At 33.7% G+C, this 24,386-nt stretch overlaps 3 protein-coding genes across 5 annotated transcripts; all 3 read right to left on the bottom strand.

The window, feature by feature from the left end:
* Positions 1-6,538: 6,538 nt before the first annotated feature.
* On the bottom strand, positions 6,539-6,874 carry LOC104880678 (strigolactone esterase RMS3-like). Its single transcript, XM_010658194.1, has one exon. It carries the CDS (start codon positions 6,872-6,874, stop codon positions 6,539-6,541), a length of 336 nt encoding a protein of 111 aa, XP_010656496.1.
* Positions 6,875-9,004: 2,130 nt separating this feature from the next.
* LOC100245751 (probable strigolactone esterase DAD2) lies at positions 9,005-10,813 on the bottom strand. The gene is made up of 2 exons (XM_002281331.4): positions 10,215-10,813; positions 9,005-9,808 (listed from the first exon to the last, which is right to left on the bottom strand). The coding sequence occupies exons 1-2, from the start codon at positions 10,643-10,645 to the stop codon at positions 9,352-9,354; spliced, it is 888 nt and encodes a 295-aa protein (XP_002281367.2). The 5' UTR covers positions 10,646-10,813; the 3' UTR covers positions 9,005-9,351.
* Positions 10,814-13,835: 3,022 nt separating this feature from the next.
* LOC100250898 (fe-S cluster assembly factor HCF101, chloroplastic) lies at positions 13,836-24,116 on the bottom strand. Of its 3 annotated transcripts, XM_002281317.5 has the most exons (15): positions 23,850-24,116; positions 21,751-21,893; positions 21,614-21,664; positions 21,136-21,291; positions 20,489-20,632; positions 20,271-20,413; positions 18,720-18,789; positions 18,399-18,494; positions 18,187-18,276; positions 17,879-17,932; positions 17,333-17,456; positions 16,826-16,950; positions 15,058-15,180; positions 14,337-14,405; positions 13,836-14,069 (listed from the first exon to the last, which is right to left on the bottom strand). In XM_002281317.5, exons 1-15 carry the CDS (start codon positions 24,031-24,033, stop codon positions 14,064-14,066), a joined length of 1,578 nt encoding a protein of 525 aa, XP_002281353.1. In that variant the 5' UTR covers positions 24,034-24,116; the 3' UTR covers positions 13,836-14,063. The 3 variants fall into 3 exon arrangements, with proteins under 3 accessions (XP_002281353.1, XP_059596734.1, XP_059596733.1); XM_059740751.1 differs by lacking the exons at positions 21,614-21,664; positions 21,751-21,893 and having other exon boundaries at positions 23,850-24,103; XM_059740750.1 differs by lacking the exons at positions 21,614-21,664; positions 23,850-24,116 and having other exon boundaries at positions 21,733-21,847.
* Between the last annotated feature and the right edge of the window lie 270 nt (positions 24,117-24,386).

The raw sequence follows: 24,386 nt of genomic DNA, 5'->3' as shown, positions 1-24,386 counted from the left end.
TCCTTGAAAAATCATGTGTCAAATTAGATCGTGACAGTATTAAAATAACCACAAATTTATGGGAGGACAGTGGCATGGTGAAGTCCCAATCATGGCCCACAAGGCAATAACTCAAAGCAGTTGGCTGGTTGGACCGAAACTTTTGAGTTTTAATGCTCCTGGCCCTCAACTTTTTGAGTGTTCATAATTCTAAGCTATTTTTCTTTTCGTTTCATTTTTTTGGTTGTTGATATTTCCTTAGAAAAATCCGAACAAAAAATCTAACACCCAACCGTATTTGCTTTTGATTGAATAAAAAAGTCAAATTATTTATTTATTTTTATTAAATTAAAAATAATTTGTTAATATCAATATATTATTTTTTATTGAATAGAAAATTGTTGAGGTTATGAATATGTAATTGGATGATGCTATGACGGATGCAATAATTTCAATCTGATTTAACACCTCGCACACATGATAAGAAGATGAAACCTACTCAATATCTTAACCTGATGACACATTAAAATTGAAGACTAAGTGCCACTTTGGATGAGAACAAAGGAGAAATAGACAACTAGAAATGCCCAAGAATGTGTTTGAAGACATTTTCCTTTAGGGTGGGAAAAAAGTATCCTCAAATCAAATGCAGCACGCTATGGATCAAGACAAGAAATTTAGGCCCCTGTATATATCGCACTAGAGGGACACCAATAAAGTAGTTCCTTGGAGATTCTTTTTTCCAGTGCTTGTCTTTTTTTTTTTTTTGTTTTCTGAAGAGGAAAAGTGCCTAGATTTGTCACTTATGACGACCAAGACGGCGATCTTTTGAGCTTATGTGACTAATATATAAAACTATTGCTTAGTGATCAGTGATCACTATGTTTTATTTATTCATATTCCGATTTTTTTTTGGCAGTGGCATTAGGAATAAGGCTCATATGTGGCTCATGTGTGTGGGCGCATGCACGTGGCATTGAATGGCTGTCGTGGTGAAGATAAGTCCTTGCCGATGTGCCATGTGATGTGTCTCTCTTTTGCAAGCTCATGTCCAGCAACATTTTAATGAAAGATTATATGGCATGGGCATTTTGGTTGCGGCAATTCAAGGGTGCACAATCCCTCTCAACCATAAATCAAGACTCTATTTGGTATTATTTTCGAGAGAAACTTTTTGTTTTTCAAGAAAGAGAAAAAGAAAAAAAGATAACCACTTTTAACAACTAGAAAATGAAAAAAAAAATTACTCTTAAAAATTAAAAATTAATATTTTTAGAAAATATTTTTTAATTGTTTTCGATTGTTTTTGCTTGTTTTATGATGTTATTTATCACGAATTCACTCTCAATCCGATATTGTCAAGTTTGTTTTTTTTTATTGAGTCAATGCTCTTAAAAAAGGTCAAGTTAGCGTGTTTTGAAAGTCCACTGCACACATAGTCCACTAATTGGTCTTGATTTTGCATTTTTATCGGCCTATGATTTCAAAAAAAGGTTTGTTATGAAAGCCCTCCCTATACGACTCTTTACCATTCATTCTTTGGGAGATGTGAGATATTATAGTCCACTTCCCTTAGGGTCCAGTGCCCTCATTGGTATACTTTCAGTCGGAAATCAAACTTTGATACTATTTTGTCACGACCCTACTCTCCGTCTAATATTGTCGGGTTCAGGGCTGCAATGGCGTACACACAACCCATCAACATGCCTCAATTTTGTTTTTTTATTAGGCCTACGCATTAAAGAAAAGGTCTCGACAATGTGTTGTAAAAGTCCTCCATATATGACTTTTCACCATTCACTCCCCGGAAGATGTGAGATATTAAATTATTACATATAGAAAATTATTAAAAAAAAATATTACATATAAAAGTTAATTTTAAAATATATTTAAAAATATAAAAAACATGTTAAAAATATTTCAGATTTCTAAATAAACATTTATTTACAAAAGAGAATAATTTTAAAAAACTATTCTCAAAAAATATTTTTCATATCTGTTTTCAAAAATGGTTACCGGACATAACCTAAAATTCTCATTAAGATTTTGTGATTTCCCAAAGGATTCCATGTGGGTATACGAAGTACTTGATTTTCCTTAATTATTATTACTTTTTACCTTCTTAGATTTGGAAATGAGTAGCCAATATTTTTGAAGTTGTGGGTTTTAGCCTTTTAGGTGAAGTTCAAACAACTTGGCACGCCCAATAACTTTAATTTGGTTTAGCAGGCGAGAGGAGGCCAACATTCACATTTATCCATCTGGCAATGGTCAACGCACTGCACCAATGTCTACTGCAATTAATTGTAGAGAGTGTGGACGAATTCTGATTTCAAGCTTCTCTCTCTGCATGAAATTTCATTCCAGTTAAGATGAAAGACTTTAGAAAGGTCTAGAGCAATGAAAAAGGCATTAAAAGTGCCTTTTTTTGGCACCTAACTGAAGATCTTGTGAGCCGACCATGGCCACTGGAGATTTGATTTCCTGAATGGCAGTAATGGTTCTTTTTTGAAATGAAAAATGGAATTTGAGGGTCCTTATCAGTAGCCATTTTTTTCAACCGAGTGTAGGTTAAAAGGTGCGTGAAAAAGGACATGAGTCAAATAAACAAGCACCATGAGGAGAGACAAGACGTGAGGCATCATCTTTCCTTGGCTAATCTCTGATCCTATTCATACCATTCAGATTTTTCTGAGTGATCCCAGCACCCAACTACAACGACACAAAGTTGTAGAATTGTTTTGCAAAGACTAATAAAGTTCCTTTCAATGCACTAGTGCTGTTACATTGTGTTAACATAGCCGCCCAAAAGAGCAAAAAAAAGAAAAAAAAAAAAAAAAAAAAGAAATTTTGTCATGGTTGGATGATCAATGTCACATTAACGTGTTCCCTGCATCCATGAAACATATTAACATTCGAGAATTTATGAATCAAACGAAGATACAAAAATCACAATGGTGAAAACTCTCATTTTTCTTTGTTGTTTATAATTTTTTTACTCGCTAATAAAACCCGAATCATAAAAAACTAAATATAATAGTTATAGGAACAAACTCATCATTCAACAAAAACATATTGACCATTACAAGCTGAATAGAGAGCTCAAATCTTAACGTCCTCTACTTACCATAATAAGATTGATTCAAGTTTCACAATTCGAACACATGATCAAGTTAAAAATTACCTTCATAGTTATCCACAAGTCCGACAAATTAGTCTAACCCAAAAACTCATACAAATAATCTTGTTTTGTAACCAAATGGGAACATGTAAATGATTTTTAAGTTGAAAAACTTTGTATTTAGTCTCCAAATATTTTTCATAATAACCAGCTCAACTATGTTCCTTCTTGATGTAATTGCTTACAAGGTGGGATGGGATTGTCAGGAGTTAAAATGACCTTCTTTTTGGTGGCTTGAGAGGGTATCAGTCTGTGGTGGGTCATGTAACTGAACCCAGCCTCAAGTTAAAAATGACCTTTTGGAGGCTGAGGGCTAAGTCTCGAGAGAAAAAAATCTAACTTTGCTTTCATGTCATTGTTTCTACAGTCTTGGCTGACAAAACCAAAGCCAAAGCCTAATCACAAAGCTGCAGATACAACCTAATGTCCATAACAATGACAACAGAGGCTTCTTTCACAAATGACCAATCAAGCATTAAACCCCTTGAGAAAGACCTTTGAAGTAGCTCACAAATATGTTTTCAAGTCACCTAATTACACTTCCAAACATATTTGTAATCAATCATCTACTATACTATATAAGACTACCACATAATGGACTAACTGTATATATCAAATCAACCATGGCTAACACCTAGAATTCATGGATCTTGAAAATTACGTTTTGATATCATGTTAGCAACTATTTTGATGTGAAAATTTATAACGCTATGTTTGGTTCCGGAAAATTTAAGGGAAAATGCAAGATAAAAAAATTTGAGAAAAAAAAATTTAAAGTTTAAATTTGATTTCTAATTAATTTTTATTATTTTTTGATATTTTTCATTCGGAAAAGAGGAAAATCATTTTCCTTAAAGATATATATATATATGAGTTGGTTCAGAAATTTAAAGCCTAAGGGGGATAGAAAGCTAGAAATGTGAGGCAGTGAATGCAGAAAGGGACGCCACAACGGTTGAAGATACTGAGCATCAAATTCAGTTTGAAAGAGGCGGTTCTTGATATTTGTATTGATACTGGAGGCAGCCAGACTAGAACTTCTTAACTACTCTTCACAGTACTCCTGCTAGCTCATCTCCTCCTGAGGTGTAACACTTAATGCAACCAATCCTTGAGGTGACAGAAAGTAAATGCAAAGACTTGAGAGGTGATTTCTAACTTCTCTTACATTTTTGATTTAATGATAAAAACTTCATTAGGTTTTTCCCTTTTAGAGGGAAGCGGGTGTGGCCTTTTATATCATATTCGATTACATATATGTATCCAAATGAGCTGATTATGAAATGACTTCAATTAGTTCTTTTAAATTTGACTTCTGATGAAAAATAAGGCTTAAAAAAAAAACTTTTTAAATTAATAATAATAGTTTCTGGATGATTTTAAAACCAGAAAACCGATCCCCTTATTTCTCCCATTTATTGGTTAGATTGACCGGACGCCCAAACCTAACTCCAACAGTTTCCATAAAACAAAAAAGATCATCATTATTCATACACTCTGACAGAAACTGCTTGACATTCAAAGGGCAAGAACCCAGATCAAGATCTGAAGGGTCATTTATTGTGAATTCAATTTTTTTTTGACCCAGAAAGATTTTTTTTATGTGATCTAGAATTTAATAGCAAAGTTTGTCTCATTGAATGGCCCAGTTGGGATTGTTACCTGCTCCGAGGTCCCACAGCTGGGCTGTCTGAAACACGCCGGTCAATCCCTATCTTAAGGGACGCCTCAATCTGATGTTAATTTAAGCTAAATGCAAAGGAATCCAATTTCCAAATCCTCCATTAATTCAACTTTTTTAGGTTTGAATTGCATGCTAACAAATATGTCAATACTACTACTGTAGCTAAGCGTTAACGTGGCCTTTTGCTGTTAAAATTTTGACATTTTGATTATATACAGTGTTGGGGGTCTTTCGTTATGAAGTTGATGCCTTTCATCTATCAAATATTTAATTATAAGTTATTTTTATTTTATTTTTTAAAAACATTTTTAAAATTTTTAATTTTTTCACCAATTTTTTTTTTTTTTTTTAATATTAGAAGCATTGTTTTCTAAAAACACGAACAAATAAAATCTAAATCCATCTAATTGAATTTCTTCAAATTCTTATATTCTAGAATATCGTTATATTATAGAGTTTGTTTAGAAACTATTTTAAAAAACAAATTCTAAAAAATTATTTTTTAATTTTTGTAGAATAAAACAAAATTTAAAATATTTTTAATATTTTTAAATATATTTTAAAAATAATTTTTATATCTAGTATTTTATTTTTAATCATGTTAGATATAATTATTTTTAAAATTAATTTAAAATAAATAAGTAAAAACAATATAAAACAATTAAATTAATTTTTTTTTATAATTAAATATATTTTCTATGTTTTTTTAGAGAACAAAAATTTATTCTAACAAATAGTTGCTGGACATGCCATAATTTTTGCTCTCCTTGTTTCCAAAAGAAAATAGGACAAAATCTGAAAGAGAAAGTGTGGAACGTTTCAAGCTTACAACAAAAATCACAATTAAAATACAATATCTGGGTTTTCAATGGCAAATTTTCTTTCCAAAAAAGTAACATTTTGTTTGCTTTGAACAATTAGGATTCAAAGAGTCTAGTCTCTAGAGTAGAATTTGGAGGCCTCTACTACCTGGCCCAGCAACTAGTTTCTGCTAGAAGTTTCGAATCCCGTGCACTTGACTATAACCGCTAGACTTATCCGTCGACTTGACTAGGATTACGCTAAGGAGATTAATTTAAGGCTCCATATTGGGGGTTCGGAACGAGCGGAACATCATGCATGCATAATGGTCATGATCATGGATTAAGATATAATCTGGGACCCTGTAATTTTAGGCTTCCCAATAATTATTGCTACACAAATTAATTTCATGGCCCATAAGGAGAGCCTCCTTGATTATAACCAATCGAGTTCTGGGTTTTTAATGTAAGTTTCGACAATTTCATGCTCTATAAAAAATTTGAATTCAGAGTAAAAGAAAAAGAGATATTAAATCATATGAAATGTTTGATTCCCATGTTGTGTAGAGATGAAATTTTAGCTTTTGGCTGGAGTTAAAAAGGTCTTGAAATTGCTTTTCAGTTTCATATTTTTCCAGAAGTTTTTATATTTTTCCATATAAAAATTTTAGTAGTCAGGAGACATTTGAAATTCAATGGGTTTTCAGCATGTTGTTTTGATTTTGAATATATAGCTCAACAAATTGATTATTCCAATTCTCTCTAGCTAGCCCACCAAGCCTTGAAAACACAACATGTACTGCAAATGGGCATTCATTTCTGACCATATTCTCTTATAGGCTACCTGAAAGAGAAAGATATGTCTATGGAGATAGCAAAAGTGGAAATTTGTAGCTAATTGCTTGACGACTCCAGATGAGGATTGAAACCCAAGACACTACCTAGCACATTAAGGAACTGGAGGTGTGCATCTAGATGAGGGAAATGGCCATCCATGTCTATCTTCTCCACTGTCGTTTCCCCCTTGATCTTCGTCTGCATATACTCGGCCACAGAGTTTGGGATAGCAGCATCATTAGCGGGTTGGATTATAGTGCAAGGGGTCATGACCTTCGCAAGAATGTCACGTTGGTCGCAGCAAAACACTCTCTCGGCCACGGAGAGAGCGACTTTGGGCCTTATTGTTCTTAAGGACTTCTCATAGTCATAGAAGCAGAGTATGAAGCCCATTTGTCAAAGTTGGATTCTATGTCTGAGAACATCTGCTGCATATACCAGGTATAAGAGTATAAATAATTGAGATTATGATAAAAATAATACGAATTGAAAATATATGCGTGACACCATCTGATTAATGGTGCCTTCTCGGTATCTATAAAAAAAATATATTTTTATACCAAAGGTGAACCATTTCATATATTTGGTTGGCTTCAACAAAGCCTAATGAATAGAAATATATATATGCAAATGTCCAAATTAAATGGGTAGAGATATAGAAATAAACATAAAAGCAGAAGGTAAACAAAAAAAAAAAAAAAATGAAGTGGAAAGAAAAAACTGGTTTCCGAAAAAAGTTTTAACCTTCTTAAAAGGGTTGAGAAATTCAAAATTATGGGCATATGCTTCAATTAAATTTAGATAAAAATAAATTGATCTTAGCCAAAATTGTAAAGAAATTTGTAACTCTACAAACCAAATATATAAACCACCATAGGAAGAATTAAAAGGAGAAATGAGAAACTTAGGGTTTATTTTAGTTCTTCAAAACAAAAAATATGGTGTTTTCAAATAATATTTTTTATTTGTTTTTAATTGTTTCACTTATTTTTTAAGAATTGTTTTAAAAAATAATTATATAAAGATAGATAATTATTTAAAAAAAAAGTTGTGGATATAAAAATTATTTTTAAAACATATTTAAAAATATTAAAAAACAGATTAAAAATATTTTAGGTTCCCAAACGAACTCTTGTTCTATAAAACATCACAAAATAGTTTTAAAGAACTGTTCTTAAAACCTATTTTTCAAAATTGTTTTAAAAAATAGTTACCAAACAACAAACAAGACCTCAGGGTCTATTTGGTAACCATTTTTTAAAACAATTTTCTATTCTTCAAAAAAAAAAAAAAAAAACAAGAAAACACATTTGACAACTAAAAAATAAAAGACAATTTTTTATTCTTAAAAACAAGAAAGAAAACATCATTTAAGTGTTTTTAGTTGTTTTCCATTGTTTTTTAAGGATTATTTTAAAAATAATTATGCAAATATGGAGAATGATAAAAAATAAAACACTATATATAAAAGTTATTTAAAAACATAAAAAGTATTTTTTAAGTCATTTATTTTATTAAACACTTTTCAAAATAGCCATTTAGTAAAACTTAATACTCAATGACTTAAAATGACTTTAAGTCAAATTATTTATGCTCAAGTTATTAAGTTTTATCAAGTTATCAAATTGATTTATTAAAGTTATTTTTAATTTTAAGTTATAATAATAAATTATTTTACCAAACATATTTAATATACTTGATAACTTAAATTTAATCACGTAGTTCCATAGGTTGATTTATTAAACACTCTCTAAGTTATCTTACCAAACATATTTAATATATATAATAATTTAAATTAAATTATTAAATAAAATTAAGTTATTAAGTTAGAGGATGTTGGATGGTTCAACTATGTGATTAATTGATATAATTTAATAATTTAATTTCAATAAGTAGATTAATTAAACATGGTGGGTAAAATAACTTACTGTTGTAAATTAAAGTTAAAAATAATTTCAAGTATTAAGTCAAAATGATTAACTTATTTTAAATCTTAAATTTCTCTGATCTTATTTGCCAATATTGAGAGTTTTTTTACATCTATAACTCCATGTTATGATTTATTTTGTATGTATACAAAACTTTTAATATGAATGTTAAACAAACAATTTTATTACTTAAGATAAATGAAGGTAAATGCTAGTTAAAATTAGTAAGAAAAAATGTGTCAATTTGAAAATTTAGAAAAGATATTCAATGAATCTAAACACTTAAAAGTAAAATTTAAGTAATAAGGTTTAATTTAACAACCTAAGAATATTTCAACCTAAAAGTAAACTTAAGTTATTAAAATTAGAACAAATATCTTAAAAATGTTTCACCGATAACTCTCTATGATATTTCCTTCAAAATCCCCAATTCCATGACTTAATTAATTCAAACTCATCTAACATTCATCATAACATCTTGTAAGTAGGAATTAATTTCATTCACCTTCATGTTTTGATTTGAAAATTTGTTAAATATCTCTTATATCATTTTCATTTGTTGCTGTCAGTATATTTAGTCAAAAACCCGAGAAGGTAAATGAAATTAATCTTTTTTAAGTAATGGAAGGTTACAATGGTATGTTTGGAGTACAAGCTAGTATGCATCTGAAGCTGAGTTCTGCGTACAACTTTCACATTTGAAGCAACAACACAAATTAAACATGCAATCCAGACCACTCCTTTTACACAACATAGACAATGACTTCAAGAACAAGTCAAAATAAAACACTAAACTTATACCAATTCCAATCTCTAGCTAGCCCACCAAGCCTTGAAAACACATGTACTGCAAATGGACATTAATTTCTGACCATATTCTCTTATAGGCTACCTGAAAGAGAAAGATATATCTATGGAGATAGAAAAAGTGGAAATTTGTAGCTAATTGTCTGACGACTCCAGATGAGGATTGAAACCCAAGACACTACCTAGCACATTAAGGAACTGGAGGTGTGCATTTAGATGTGGGAAATGGCCATCCATGTCTATCTTCTCCACTGTGGTTTCCCCCTTGATCTTCTTCTGCATATACTCGGCCACAGAGTTTGGGACAGCAGCATCATTAGTGGTTTGGATTATAGTGCATGGGGTCATGACCTTGTCAAGAATGTCACGTTCGTCGCAGTGAAACACTGTTTTGGCCACGGAGAGCGCGACTTCGGGCCTCATTGCTCTCAAGGACTTCTCATACTTCTCCACTGAGAGAGGGTTTTTCGCATTCGCAACAAGAGAAGCAAAGTATGAAGCCCATTCGTCAAAGTTGGATTCCATGTTTGAGAACATCTGCTCAATCACTGAACTCTCAAAGCCCCCTTCATAGTTGTCGTCATTAAAGTACCTGTACATTACATGAGAACTCTTATATGACAGCTACCCTTTAACCTCATCCCTACATATAATTAATGGGTCTTAACAAAAAGCCTTGTTGATCATATGTATCAACCTTTTTTAAATGCCAAACCATATCTTACATACCGATTTAGGGGTGTCCAGAACATGCATCATTAAAGATTTTTACACCCCACATGGGCAAAAGAACACAAGAAGACAAAAAAGGGAGAAGATGCCAAGAAAAAAGTGGTTTCTGAAAAAGGTTAGCTTGGAGAAATGATCATATATAGAAACAACTGTAAAGAAATCTGCAACTACACAAACCAAATATATCAAGGGAAGAACTAAAAGGAGAAAACATGAGAAGCTTAGGGCTTTTTTTCTTTTATTTTCCCTTTTTTTTTTCTAAATACCTGGGAGAAGATCCAATGAGTATGAGCCGCTTGAAGAGCTCAGGTCTCTTAATGGAAGCAATGCATCCAATCATACCGGACATAGAGTGGCCCATAAAAACTGATGCCCGCAAGTTGAACTCAACGAGGAGAGCGATCAAGTCATCAGCGAAAGCATCATACGAAGAATACTTGGCCGAATCATAGAGGTTCGGATCCTTTACAGAGCCAGAAAAGTTCCAGTCAAAGACTAGAACCCTGTAGGTTCGAGCTAAGGAGGGTGTGATCTTATCCCAGAAAGACTGGTCTGCTCCATATCCATGTGCTAGAACTATGGCTTCATTACCAGAACCAATAATTCTTGCATTCATGGCTTGGTAGAAGAAGAGAAAATGCAGAAGCAAAGATAAAAAGAGAGTGGTGGAGATGTTAATAATTTGGTATTGTTTCATGCTCTTCTATGCCCTATTTATATAAGAATCAAACAGAGGCTTATACCAGTAAATATCAAATGGGTTTACTCTAAAATGATAGTTTATGAATGGAATTGGAACCAATAAGAATCTCGTTTGGGGCCTCCCTAATTTGTGATTTCTGAAAATGGCATTGACCCAAGACCCTACCAAATTATGACTTTACCCTGCATCACATTATTATATACTTTATTACAAAAGCTGTCAACCGTTGGCTTTATAAGAAGGCTTTTGTACCCTACTTCAATAGCACTTGAACTGTCCTTTGAATGGCTCTATAAAAGGGTTTTTGTACCCTTTACTTCAATAATTAGCACTTGGAACTCACTTTAAGTGTGCACACAATTCCATGAATAGGGAAGCCAAGAAAAACCTATACTAGTCCTAAAATTATTGGAAGAAGATTGTTCATCTGCTTGTTCTATAAAATGAGAATTCTTAAAATAGTTGGAATTTTATGTACTCTTAAATTAAAGATTGTGTCTAATGGGCCACATGTAGTACCTTCAACTAAAAAATATACAAAATCTTAATTATTTTTATATAAATATATTATATTTGGATTTTTGAAAGATGGGTTTTTATTTTATGTTTATTTTTTAAATGGATATGAAAACACATTTTTCTCAAAATTATTTTTATCTAAAAAAATTGGATAGAAATAATCAGAATTCTTTATTAGGGAATAAATACTAAATACTCTTTCTGTATATTTTCTTAGTAAACAATCACTCTTTCTATATGATATGTTAGTTTTATCAATGGCATTCCCTCTTAGCAAGAGGACAGAAAGGAAAAAAAACAAAAATGTCATTTTTAAGAGTGGCTAGCTAATGTTTTGGTAAGGTACCACAGTAACCTAACGCTTCTGAACTTAGGGTTCTTGACCATTTCTTTAGGGGGAACATAGAGCATATGGGTCTTCTAGATCTGGCCCAAGGTATTTACCAGAACGTGTTAGACAAGAGTCAATCTCGGCACAAAAGTAGGAGGAGATCAAGTAATTTAGTAGCTGGAACTCTACTGGAGCATTGGGATGATTTAATGACCTTGATTTTTGAGACATGTTGCTGTGACCCCTATACCGTACTAGTTAAGGATTTTTGGCTAAAAGGCTTAAATAAGCTTGAAATCGGAACAAAAACTTCCCTTGTTCTTCAGGGAAATGATCTATTTTTGGCATTTTTGGCCTTCTTTATTCCCTCCAAGTACGTCATCTCCCTTTCATTCCTGGTATCTAGCTCTCTCCCTCTCTAAGCCTATGTTGTGAGAACTTAACCCTAATTAAGTTTTATTTAAATAAAATTTAACTAAAATAATAACGGAAAAAAATTGAGAAGTCATAATGGTGAGAAAAAAACTAAATTAGAAAAGAAGCAGAGGTTGGTAGAGTAAATGGCAATAAGAAAGCTTGAGTGACTTCAAATAGGGTTTTTGAAGGGAAATAAAACAGGGATAAAAATACCCGAAAAGAGTCATATCTCCAAAAATAAGTCATTTTTTCAAATTCAAAGTTGTTTTAGCCCTACTATGCAGAGAACCCTTTGTTTTTTGTCCCTATAATAAACTGTTCTTCCATACTTTTTTTAAATAGGAAGTGTCATCTTTGTAAAACCCAAATGGATTTTACCTTGGACTTTCATCTTCTTTTTGCTTCTTTTTCTGGTCTTCTCTTCTTGTTTCTTTTTGCCCAAAAAGGACTGGCCACCACCTCACATGCCACCCAAAAAAAAAGTCCAAGAATGGAAAAATAGAAGAATTTTCCATTGTGAAAGTCTTCTGGTGATATGAGGAGCTTGTGAATAATGAGCCTAAGATCTTTTATAAAAAATTTGCCTGTCTGGGTATGCAATGAATTCTACGAATGATGGGCAATTCTGTCTCGCCTTGACCCTGCTTGCTGTGTGTATTGTGTGTGCAGCCATGAAGATTTTGTGTCACGAAAATAGTCCCATATGGAAGTCGAGTGTCTTTATCAGGAGCCATTTTTTCAACAGAGAGTGGTAAAAAGTTTTATGAAAAAGGACATGATTCATATAGCAAACAAGCATCACGAGGACGGAAGAGACGTGAGGCATCATCTTTCCTTTGGCTTATCAATGATCCTGTTCACGTTGTTCAGATTGTTTCTGATCGATACACTGTCAAATCTAAATTCTTAATCAAATCACACAAATAAAAACAAAAAACAAAAAGGTAAAAGATTTTTGACATGATTCAATATGGTCCAAAGTTCATAGCCCATTTCCTTCCATTCCATTGTGATCACACTCTAATTTTTTCTTTTCCTTTTTATTATGACCACACTCTAATTTTTTCTTTCTAAAATAAAATCCCAAATAAAAAAAATCAGAGGACACTGCCCCCTTAAACCCTTCCGACGCATAGCAACTGAGGAGCTCGACCCCAACATCCCCTGCATAGGACAATAGGACTGATTCAAGCTTTAAAATCCAACATAAATATACCCACATACAACTCCACAAATTTGTAGAATGATTTTGAGAGAACAAGCTTTCTTTTAGTGCACTGATGATGTTACATGGGCAGGTTAGAAATTAATTTCATGATTATTGGAGGGAGAAATCTAACCCAAAAAGCGAAAATGCATTGTGTAAGAGACAGCTTATTGCTCCAGAAGTAAAAACTTTTAGTTGGAAAAGTTTCTTGGCATGTTTTAATAATGTATGCTCAAACATGTGTAAGATACCTAGCTAAATATTTTTTCATGACTACGGCTAAGCTGGGTCCCTTGTTGAAGTAACTGCTTACGGATGAAGGTGGCATACAGGCATAGGATTCTCAGGAGTCAATCCTTTCTGGAAGCTTGGTATCTTTCTGTGGTAAACCCATCCATGCCTGAAAGTTAAAAGAGACCTTTTGGAAGTTGTTAAGGGCTAAGTCTAAAAGTCAATATTCAATTTTTCTTTGATGTCATTATTTCAACAGTAAAGCCAAAGCCTTCATCACAAATTGACCAATGTCCATAACATACAAAGCATTGAACTCCTCAGACTGACTTCTAAAATATAGCTCATAAGTATTTTAAAGGGATATTATAAATCCAGAAAGTTCATAATCTGTTACTTCTCATTAGCCCAAGGGTCCTACTCTTTAGGGTACGAGTACAAAATTTTCTGACACTGCTTAAATGTGAAAATTTGAAATATAAACCAACTGCTCCTCATATATTTCATTTTTTTGCTATTGAAATGTCACAAGAATGCCCAAAATCAAAATATCAATAGGAAATTAAATAAATAAAAAAAGGAAAAAAAAATAGATATATAACTTCAGAATCTCTAACAGCTGGAGCTCTGACGTCTTCCGTTTCAGATAACCGCGTTGTTTAGGATTTGTCACAACCTTGTCTGTACCCAGTTTTCACTTGAAGCTATCATGCCTGTAGGAAAGCAGAAGGTTTAAGCTTCAGATTTCTATCATGAGGGTGTTCATGCCATACAATCAGCCGCATTTTAATTAACATATAGCAAAAATGCAAATTTGGGATGTATAGATAAAGTATTTCACTTCCTCCTTCCCATACTCTGATTTCAGACGTACACAGTTCCCTCACCCCAATCACACAAAGAAAATAAACAAATAGAAAGGTTCTTCTAAACACCTCTGAATTTATTACAACACTACATCTAAATAATGGGGTCTTCACCTGTGCAGGAGTTAGTTGAGGAACATCGACCAACCGCTCTATTGTCTGCAGCTGATCATAGGGAGCAATCTGCACCATAATCAAGAAATCAAATAATGTGTACTGCAACACTATCCTCCATTTATTAGAGCATTATCCCCCAATTGGACACATAGATTCTCATGCCATGCATAATGCAATGACTTAAACACGAGAGTATATGTGAGATTATGAAAAAGAGATCTGATATAAACGGAGTTAGAAAGTTCCTGAGTTAAAAATGTATACTGTATTGATGCATGTGTGTGATAGCGCAAGATTTATAAGGGAGTTCAAATTAAATATTCATAGAAAATGCATGCCATTCAAACGGAGGGAATCCAACTCAAGATATGAACTGTCATTTGTTGTTTTTTCAATTCCTTTAACCAAAAAAAAAAAAAAATGATTGTATGATCTAAAATTTAATAGCACTATTTCCCTCATTTAGGGACCCAGTTGCAATCGGCTACCTGCTCCCTTCAAGAGGTCCCACAGCTGGACTGTCTCAAACACAGTTTTATGGTTCACCAGTTAATCCCTATCTTATTCAACCCTCAAGGCAAGTCATGTTTCTAAAAATTTTTGAATGGCATACTAACAAAAATGCCCGCACTACTAGCAAAGTGTTGCATGGCTTTGCTGGTATAATTTTTTGCATTTTGATGATACACAGTCATCCACCAAACATATAAATAGTCACCTGGCTAAATCCATCTGGCCATGTTATTGATACAGCATAATTTCCCATTGGCCGAATTTCTTCAGGCTCAATATCTTCCGGAACATCAGCATACTGTAGTTTTTGCTCTCCAGTCCATTCATCCTGTTTCAGAAAGAAAAAGGAGACAATCATTCATATGTTCAAGGAGAAAGTATAGTCAGAAAGTGGGAGGTTTCAAGCTTACAACAAAAATCAAAGAGTTGAAATACAATGGTAGACTGGTCAATGGGAATTTTTCTTCCCAGAAAGTAACATTTTGTTTGCTTTGAATAATTAGATTCAAAGAACCTAGTGTAGATTTTGGAAGCCTCTACTACCAAGCCCAGCATCTAGTTTCTCCTAGAAGTTTTGAATCCCATGGCACTTTACTTTCATCTCTAGATCTATCTGTTGACTTGACTCAGGTTATGGAAGGATTTGGCCACCAAATACATTTTTGTTAATCTGTAGTTCCATGCTAATCAAGGAGATCTAAGGCTCCATATTGTGGGTTTGGCATGAGCTGACCATCCTATATAAGGGTCGTAGTCATGGATTAACAAATGATATGGTATCCTCTAATTTTAGGGTGAGTACTATGGCTGGTGGTCTATTAGGTGCTTGCCAAAAATTTACTGCTATGGAAATTTTATAGCCAATAATGAGTCTTCAAAACAGTAGAAATTTTCTTTCCCAATCCATTACCACCAATTGAGTTCTGAGCTTTCAGCATAAATTTTCACAAGTTTCTGCTCTATATAAATTAAAATCACAGAATAAAAAAGATTAAAACATCTAGTAGAAGCACAAACCACTGAAACGCTCAAAAAACAAATTTGTGTTGCAAGGTTTAGGTTTCTGGAATTTTTGGGTTTATTTCAATACATCTTTGGGATTTGGATACATAATTTGGAAGAAGAATAGTCATGCATTGTCCTTATTGACCAATTTTTCCTATGTCATAGCACCTAATTTTTGGGCAGTTTTCACACACCAAAATAACAATGACAATAATGACGATTGTCCTCATTGACCAATTTTTCCTATATCATAGCACCTAATTTTTGGGCAGTTTTCAGTATTTTTCACACACCAAAATAATAATGATGATGATTGTCCTTATTGACCAATTTTCCCTATATCATAGCATCTAATTTTTGGGCAGTTTTCAGTTTTCACACACCAAATAATAATAATAATAATAATAAAACCAAAATAAAAATAAAATAATAAAAATAATAAAAATAAATTAATTAATTACACAAATTAAAACAAAAACAAACCACATTGTTATCTCTCTATCACACATACAACACATGAGCAAATGCACACACAAAGCCACACACATGGAAAGATCTCCCCTAGCTTGTTCTATGAAAATACAAATTTGAAATAATGTGAAACATTCTCTCTGGCTCTCTCCTGCAGACACACACAAAGTCACACACATCAAAAAAAAAAAAATGAGTCACGTTCCTCCCACTGAATTAGTGAGGTAAAATTCCTTCTTAATGTGTTCAGAGAGGTTCAATATAACCTAACTTCATAGCAGCAGTTAGATTCAACAATGTTGTTCATAAACTGTTGTTTGGAATCTTTATTTCTGAATCTAGTGACTGGCTATGAGCAGTGAGGAGTACCTTACTACTAGGGCTATGTTACTAGAGGCATGATAAACTTGATTCCAATAAATAGCACCTCATCACATGTTTCTATGGTTCCATGAAGAACTTTTACGAAATTGTTGAGAAAAAAAATCCCCACATACCACACTTTGGGCAGATCGATCATTCCGTCTTACAGTAGCAGGATGCAGAAGGAACTCTTCTTCTGAATCTGGTACTTTCACTCTGATTGCTTTGATAAATTTATCATAGGTGACAGCTGTTGACACTGGACAGAAAGAAGATAGTATTTGTTAAAATAAAGACCAAATGGAACAAAGCTCAGGGCCAAATGGAGTAACAACCCCAAAATATGTTGGCAGTTTGATTCCTATGAGCAAAGATGCAAGGTCTTAGCTTTTGGTGGGAGTTCAAAAATCTTGACATTACTTTCCCGTCCAAATTTCCAAAAAATCCTGTACTTTCCTATATATAAATCTTAGTATTCAGGAGACATTTGAAATGATCTGGATTTTTTCAGCATTTTGTTTTGATTTTGAGCAGGTCAAAAAATTGATTAACTGAAATTTAAAACCTGTTGCTATGTGCACTATAATTGGTTCACCGTCTTAAATCTTTTCCATGGGACTACAGAGAGAAAAAAAAGATACCTTGTTGGCGAATCTTGGCACACTGTTGGACAACACAGACTCCAAGGTTCTGGAATGTCTGCGCAATTTCACCTAGAGGGTCAGCAACCACTTCAGGCATTCCACTATCTCCAGAAGCAGATAGCTATCAAAGTGGAAGGAAACAAAATATTTAAATTTTGTTCTCTACCAAAATAAAAAATAATAATAATAATTTTTTGATCCTTCCAGTTTTGTGTACATATTAAATGCTTGTATAATGCCTTAAAACTTTGATGAGAAAACAAGCAGACATAAAAGCATAGAGGTACACTGCGTGTTCAGCACTTGAAACTGAAGAACTTAGTCCATCATAGGTATAGTCTAGAATTTATGGTATAAGATAAATTTAAATTTACAAATGAAACAAAAAGATGTTAGCACCATGCCAATGGAAAGTATAAATGATTTGGAAACTGCAGGTGCAAAAATAAGGTTTACCAAGTGTTAACAGAAAGTCTCAAATATATATGCAGAGTACATTTGACAGGAATAAAGGCCAGTAAGAAAATTTATTATAGCACATACGGTTGGTCTAATGGGAAGATCAAACAGATGGGGAATTCCGAACTGCTGGACAACCTGTTAAGATATGGATCAATGTGTTAGAAAAATATACCTACAGACCATGGAAATTATAATGCCCTAAATCAAAGTTTTTTATTTCATTTTTAATCTCAAAATTTTGGGCTTTTGTTTAGGGAGAAATGAACTGTTCAACAATCTCATGATTTTGAGGTTTCTTTGGTTTAACCAGATTAGAACCAATTCCAGCATTGAGATTTTTCAAAATTCTTGTAAAGCAAGCAAGAATAAATGTGGTCTCAGGTCAGTACCTGAGAGCCTGAACCCCTGCCAAATGGGTAATATCGCTTGCCATCAGCATCAAAGTGACACATATTCTCAACAACAGCAACACAGGGGACCTGGATGCACAGACATAACGAATGTGTCAAGAGAATTAGTAGATATTGACACAGTTTTTTTGCATGTCTGATCATAATTAACTTGGTCTTAAGCTTAGCTGATTATAATAAGAATCAAGTACCTTAAGTTTTGAAAACATACGGACTCCTTTTGCAACATCAATGAAGGCTAGCTTCTGTGGGGTGGTAACAATAACCGCAGCTGTTAGTGGAACAACCTGAAAAGTTGAAATTCATCCAACTCAAATTGTAGGAAGTACTGAACTAAGGAATTCTTAGGATTCAGATGAGCTATGCAGGAAGATTTTCATAAAATAGCTACTCACGTTTGTGTAAGAAATGATCAAGAGAAGCAACAAACATAAAAGCAATGAACTAGATTAATGCAGTTCTTTGATAGGCATAATAAATAAATAAATAAATAGAGCACCAAGAGGCAGAACCTGGCACAAAGTAAGTTGAATATCACCAGTTCCAGGGGGCATGTCAATAACAAGGTAGTCCAGCTCTCCCCTGCATAGTTGAAACAATCAGGATCAGAACCTGCAGATGACCCATCCAAAATTTCAAAATGGTACTAAGTGGCGATGACCTAAACAAAGATAGATGAATAGAATGAGAAATAACTGCCTTGAGAAAAATAACTGTTATCAGGCTAAATGTATAAATGGGCTCCTGGACATTGCAAGGTACTAAAGTTGGAACACCTAACATTAGAAGGCATATAAGAAATTAGGCAGTAGCAAGGAAATGCACTGGTAAAGCTTGTGTAACTTAATGCTAACTAAATCCAGAATATGATAAAAACATGTCAGTAGGAATATCCAAGAAAATAGTTCACCAAAATATGATTGATCTTATCAAGGTCATCGCTATTTCTAAGGATAACTGGTGAATGGAGAAGTGACCCAGGTTGAGGCTGGCTAGGAATGGCACACATTTTCATCACAAGAATGAAATCTTTTTATTCACCTGAATGGGATCTTTTTATTCACCATTAGATTGTCAAGATTTCATGAAAGATTAAGGGGCTTAGAATATCATAGTCAGGATAATACAAACTCCCATTGCTATGTCCTCAGCTGCACAATTTATGTCATAAACTTGTTTGATCAGGAATTAAATGGAAAGATTGGAATGATTTTACCAAAAAGAGGATTAGTTATATATTTTCATCAATCATGGGGAAAGGTCCTGCTTCAATCAACAAACGAGAGTTACAAACTGCAAGAAAGCTACCATTTGACTATACCGAAGAATGCTAAATATCATGACATCGGAGCAAGAATTTATCAGGATACAATGTAAAAGAATAGAAGTATGTTGATTGAAAGTTAGCCATAAAATATCTATTTGAAGAGACATTCTACCAGCACAAATGATTGTGGCATCAACTGGAAGATGAGGGATTTTCAAGAGTGGGCAAAGACTCTTTAACAGGATTGGAAGTTGAACACCCTTCATAACCTAAAAGTTTATAATGATGTTAAATTAAAGATAGCCTAGCTGAACTAACTTTAATAGGGTGCTACCATTATATGGATTTTTTTTAGTACTGAAGCAAAATTTTCAGTTCATGTCTTCAAGGGCTGTTTCTTTTCACAGAGGATAAGCATGAGGATCAAGGATTGATTCCTGACTTCAGTGGATTATGGTGTGAGTAGATTGCTTGGATTAATTTAAAAAAAAAAAAGAAAAGAAAAGAAAAAAGGAACAACAAGTGAAACTGTGATAAGGGTAATTTGAGGCCAGTCCCTTGGTCTTGAGGGACAAAACTAGCAGTAGATGCTTGGAAGAGGGAACTTATTCACTACCACTGAACAAAATGCTAAGAATTTATTTATTTTTTTTTAAAATGCTAGGCTCTAAGTCAAGCACATCAATAGCAAACACAGTAAATCCATATGCATAAAAATAGGAAATAAGTTCTATTCTTTTGTTTCTTATCCTTTTTCCATTAAACTACTCATTCAAATGGGGAAACACAACAATACCACTCAGTAGTAGTCAAAAGTTGATTGATGACACCGGAAACCATTGGACCTCGCATTATTGCACGACCTTGTCCGGCAAAACCAAAAGATACCAGCTTGACTCCCAAGTACTCAGTTGGAATTATGCTTCTCTTCTCTGGGTTCTAAAGAAGATTTTCATGGTTGTAAGCACAGCACCATCAATACATGGAAAGCTAATCAAAAACTTGGAATACTACCATTTCTAGCAGCCTATTTTCAGGGGAGACCATTGTTGGTAAACTTGGACCATAGACATCAGCATCAAAGATTCCAACTCTAGCGCCCATACCGGCCAGAGTGTATGCAAGGTTTACAGCTACAGTTGATTTTCCAACCCCACCCTGCAAAATTCTTAATTAACAGAAGTGTCGTGCAAAACAGAAAACAAGAAACTGTAGATTAAGTAGTGCATGTTTTAGAAACAACAGGATCCAGTGACCTGGATGGAAACTAAATGGCATTTTACATGCAAAATGTGGTTGGAGTCGGGCTCTCATAGAACATATCCCCAGGAAAAAATACATTAAAATGTTTATTTCACAAGAAACTGAAAATGACTGTCATTTTCCCTTTTACCACCAACAATTGCCATGGGAAAATGAAAATCTTCAGAAAGTGATAAATTCATTTAAGAGGAATCCACTGTCCTACATCAGTACATAAATAAAGGGCAACATGAACACTCCTAGAAGGAACATGAAGACAAATTCTGTACATGCAATGGAACCTAAAACAGTTCATAGTTGGATGCAGACTTAAGTACCAGATATGTTGACATAAATAAAATTTCTATGCACCAATAAGCCAAAAGCTTAAGTACAAAAAAGGTTGTGCAAACTCTTACCTTGCAACTTGAAACTGCTATGATATTTGAAATTGTTTGCAACCCTGCTGGAAGCTGCCCTGCAAAAACAGGCCTTGCAGGTTGTGCTGACATTGTTACATTGACATTTTTTACCCAAGGAAGCATTGCCACCACCTCATTTGCTTTCTGCTCAAACTGTTGAGACAATAAATTTTGTTAAACATTCCACCTCATGATTTTATCAGATGAGCTACATATTCCATCCAAATAAGAAATAAAAGAAAAAGTGAATTGCTCGGACTGATAGTTGGTTTTGTCACTGAAAACAGTCTGTATCGTCTTGAAGGAATATTATCTATGCAGATGATGTCAAAAGGCAAAGGAAGAAATATGACAGAAATTGAAGAGCCATCCACAATTTTTTTTTTTGTTGTAATCAGTTTTTCAGAACAAAAAAACTACCAGTTGAAACATGCATCAGTTCTTGATCAAAAAGTTGTGGTTGTATTTTATTTACCATGTCCTTGATTGGACATGCTGGTGTAGTGAGCTCTAACCGAAATGAAACCTGAGAGGCAAAGTTAAAATGTTTTAGCAAGGACATAATCCTTAACATGAATGCTAGGAAATTCTCACATCCATGTTCTAAATGACCTCTCCCAATGCTTCATTGATCTGTAGATCTTTCACAAACCCACATGAGACAATGTCTGTCCCAAAATCTGGATCAATAATTTGTGACAAGGCTTTCAATACATCGGCCTCAGCTGTTCCACTTGATATGGCAGAAGTACTAGCTACAAATAACAAAATAGTTATATACATCAAATGAACACAAAAACAAAAAAAGAAGCAAAACTATAGGAGAAAATGATAAAGACCATCATCCTGACATATACTATCAGTGTATCCCACCTCAGTCTTCTGAAATTGGAAAAACATTCATTAGAATTTGATTTAACTTGAATATTTAGTTTCCTTATGCAAGCATCAAAACCTCTATACTAACCTTCTTATAATAATTATATGAACCAATGCATTAGCGAATAGAGTTGGATCAAACTGAAGTTTCTCTCCAATAACTTCTATCTTCCAGTAAGCGGCACTTCAACACCCGTTCAGTCTTAGCCTCTTTTATTTTCTCTTCCTTTGTTATTTTTGTTTTTATTCCTACTTCTCCTCAGCATAAAGAAAATCTATAATCCTTTTCAATTGATGCAGCTATTTTGTTATTGTTTAAGCTCTCTGACTCCATGAATAGAGCTGGTAGCTATCATTTTTTTTTCTGTGGATGGATCTGAACTTAAGACCTTTGACAACCTATGGCTCAGTTAGAAGAAGATGAAGAGTCTTGAGAGCTTTGAAATCCCATGCTTATTGGTCTGCTTAGGCAAATCTTGGCCCAAAGAGACCCTTTTTCCGCTAATCTGCGGCTTGTGCTTACTTTGGTTCAGTTCTACTGACCACCATAGTAAAATGTAGACATGGGAGCCACTTAGAGAAAAAAAAAAAAACCTTGACCAAGAAGGCTAAGGCTTCTGTTAATCGAATTCATGAGGATTTTAGTTAAAAATTCCCAATAATTTGATGGGCAGTATAAGAAAGTATGATAAAAGATCACTGTAACAATGCAATATGATGCATTGTATTAATAGCATGGCCACCACTTGCCACAATCTTCTAAGTTTGAAGAACACTGATAGGATTTAATCAAATTTAATTTGAATATCTGAAATTATTTTAATTTCCATTTTACTATTTAGAGCTTCTATAAATCCTAAGCCAAGTTCATATAGAAATTTTAAAATACAAAGATAAACTAAAATTCTTAAATATTGATATCAAATCCCAATAAATGCTTTTCAAATCCTGTAGTCGAAGATGCTAGACTTATCACCACTTTTATCACATTCCCCAACCTCATGACATGGTGGCAAAATGTCCACAGGCAAGATTGTCCCATTGACACATGAGATTCATAAATTTCATCATTATGCAGATAATGCAAGACAGAATCAGTCACTATTCAGAATGGTAAAAGAAATATGATAAAACAGATGATAAGACGAGCATTTTCCTTTGGATGAAAGTGTAGAAAGGTGAAACACATCGTTACTGATCCGATGCATCACACTACACTAAATGGGGGGTTTTATCATATTCTCGGATCAAAACTAATATCATCACAGGGAATAACAAAAGGGAGAAGAATTTGGCAATGGAAGGGATAGCCACAATAGTCACAGTATGATTCTGTTACCTGGTTCCTGACCTAACTACTTAGACTGCCTTTGGTTGTACAGAGCTGGGTTTATTCAGAAAATTCGACTTCCAGGGGATTAAAAAATCTTGCATTTACCATGGAATTGAGTTTTATCGAATTGGGGTCTGCGTAATTTAAATTTAATTCCATGCACATCACTCAAATGCTGGAAAAGATGCAACCTTAGGGCTCTTGATTATTGGGTAGGATGCCAATACGAGAAGTGAAGTAGAAAGGCTTTAGTCACAAACTAATCCAAAGAACTTTGTCGAAGAGGAAAAGCAGTTTTCCATTAGCTGCTTTACAGTTCGTTCAAAACCTTCCAGATAATAAAGATATGATTCCAACAAATTTGAATGAACTAATTGGGTATATTTTGAGCTTTAATAATGTCAAAATATGGCCAAACACATGGTACAAAGTACAAACAAAAACGGTTTTTGTAGGTGCAGTTATAAATAAACTGAAATGAAGTTTTGGGCTTGCTTACCTGAAGCAGATTTGGGAGTGATTGAGCTCAAAACGGAGCGTTTGTATGAAATCCATGTAGGCTTGTGGTGTCTTTGAGGATGAGAAGAACAACAAACGGAGGATAAAAGAAAAGATTTCTCTGACTGTGGTCTTGAGTTATTGAAGGAGAGGTGTAGTGAAGATGGAGCATGAAGAAGCTGCATCTTGAGAGAGAGAGAGAGAGAGAGAGAGAGAGAGAGAGAGAGAGAGTTGCAGTGAGTGAATGGGTGGGAGGGAAGAGTGTTTGTTAGCCTCATGTTCCTGTGTCGCCATCATATGTAAAACGACGACGTTTTATTCTGACTGGGTGATTGGCAAACGCTGCCATGCAGCTACATTTTTGTATACTCCCCAACTTTTTTGTATAACATAGATCATTATATCACTTAAAGATCCATCTTAGATATTAAAAATTAATATCAAATATTAAATTTCAATCATCAAAATTAAATGCTAGCCCCATTTTACCATAAGGACGACCCTAAATCAAAATGGGAAATTATAGCTCATTTCCATA

This window comes from Vitis vinifera, chromosome 11 (assembly GCF_030704535.1).
Source record: "Vitis vinifera cultivar Pinot Noir 40024 chromosome 11, ASM3070453v1".
Lineage (NCBI taxonomy): Eukaryota > Viridiplantae > Streptophyta > Magnoliopsida > Vitales > Vitaceae > Vitis > Vitis vinifera.
The sequence above is the reverse complement of the archived record's forward strand: the minus strand, read 5'-3'. Positions and strand labels throughout refer to the sequence as shown.

What these genes read in the sequence shown, in the direction of transcription:
- LOC104880678 (XM_010658194.1), bottom strand. Translation starts at nt 6,874, where the DNA reads ATGGGCTTCATACTCTGCTTCTATGACTATGAGAAGTCCTTAAGAACA.
- LOC100245751 (XM_002281331.4), bottom strand. Translation starts at nt 10,645, where the DNA reads ATGAAACAATACCAAATTATTAACATCTCCACCACTCTCTTTTTATCT. An exon ending in CTCATTGGATCTTCTCCCAG is followed by an intron (nt 9,809 to 10,214) that starts GTATTTAGAAAA and finishes TGTAATGTACAG; the next exon opens with GTACTTTAATGACGACAACT.
- LOC100250898 (XM_002281317.5), bottom strand. Translation starts at nt 24,033, where the DNA reads ATGCAGCTTCTTCATGCTCCATCTTCACTACACCTCTCCTTCAATAAC. An exon ending in TAGCAGTTTCAAGTTGCAAG is followed by an intron (nt 20,633 to 21,135) that starts GTAAGAGTTTGC and finishes AGAATTTTGCAG; the next exon opens with GGTGGGGTTGGAAAATCAAC. An exon ending in GTATGTTTTCAAAACTTAAG is followed by an intron (nt 18,277 to 18,398) that starts GTACTTGATTCT and finishes CTGTGCATCCAG; the next exon opens with GTCCCCTGTGTTGCTGTTGT.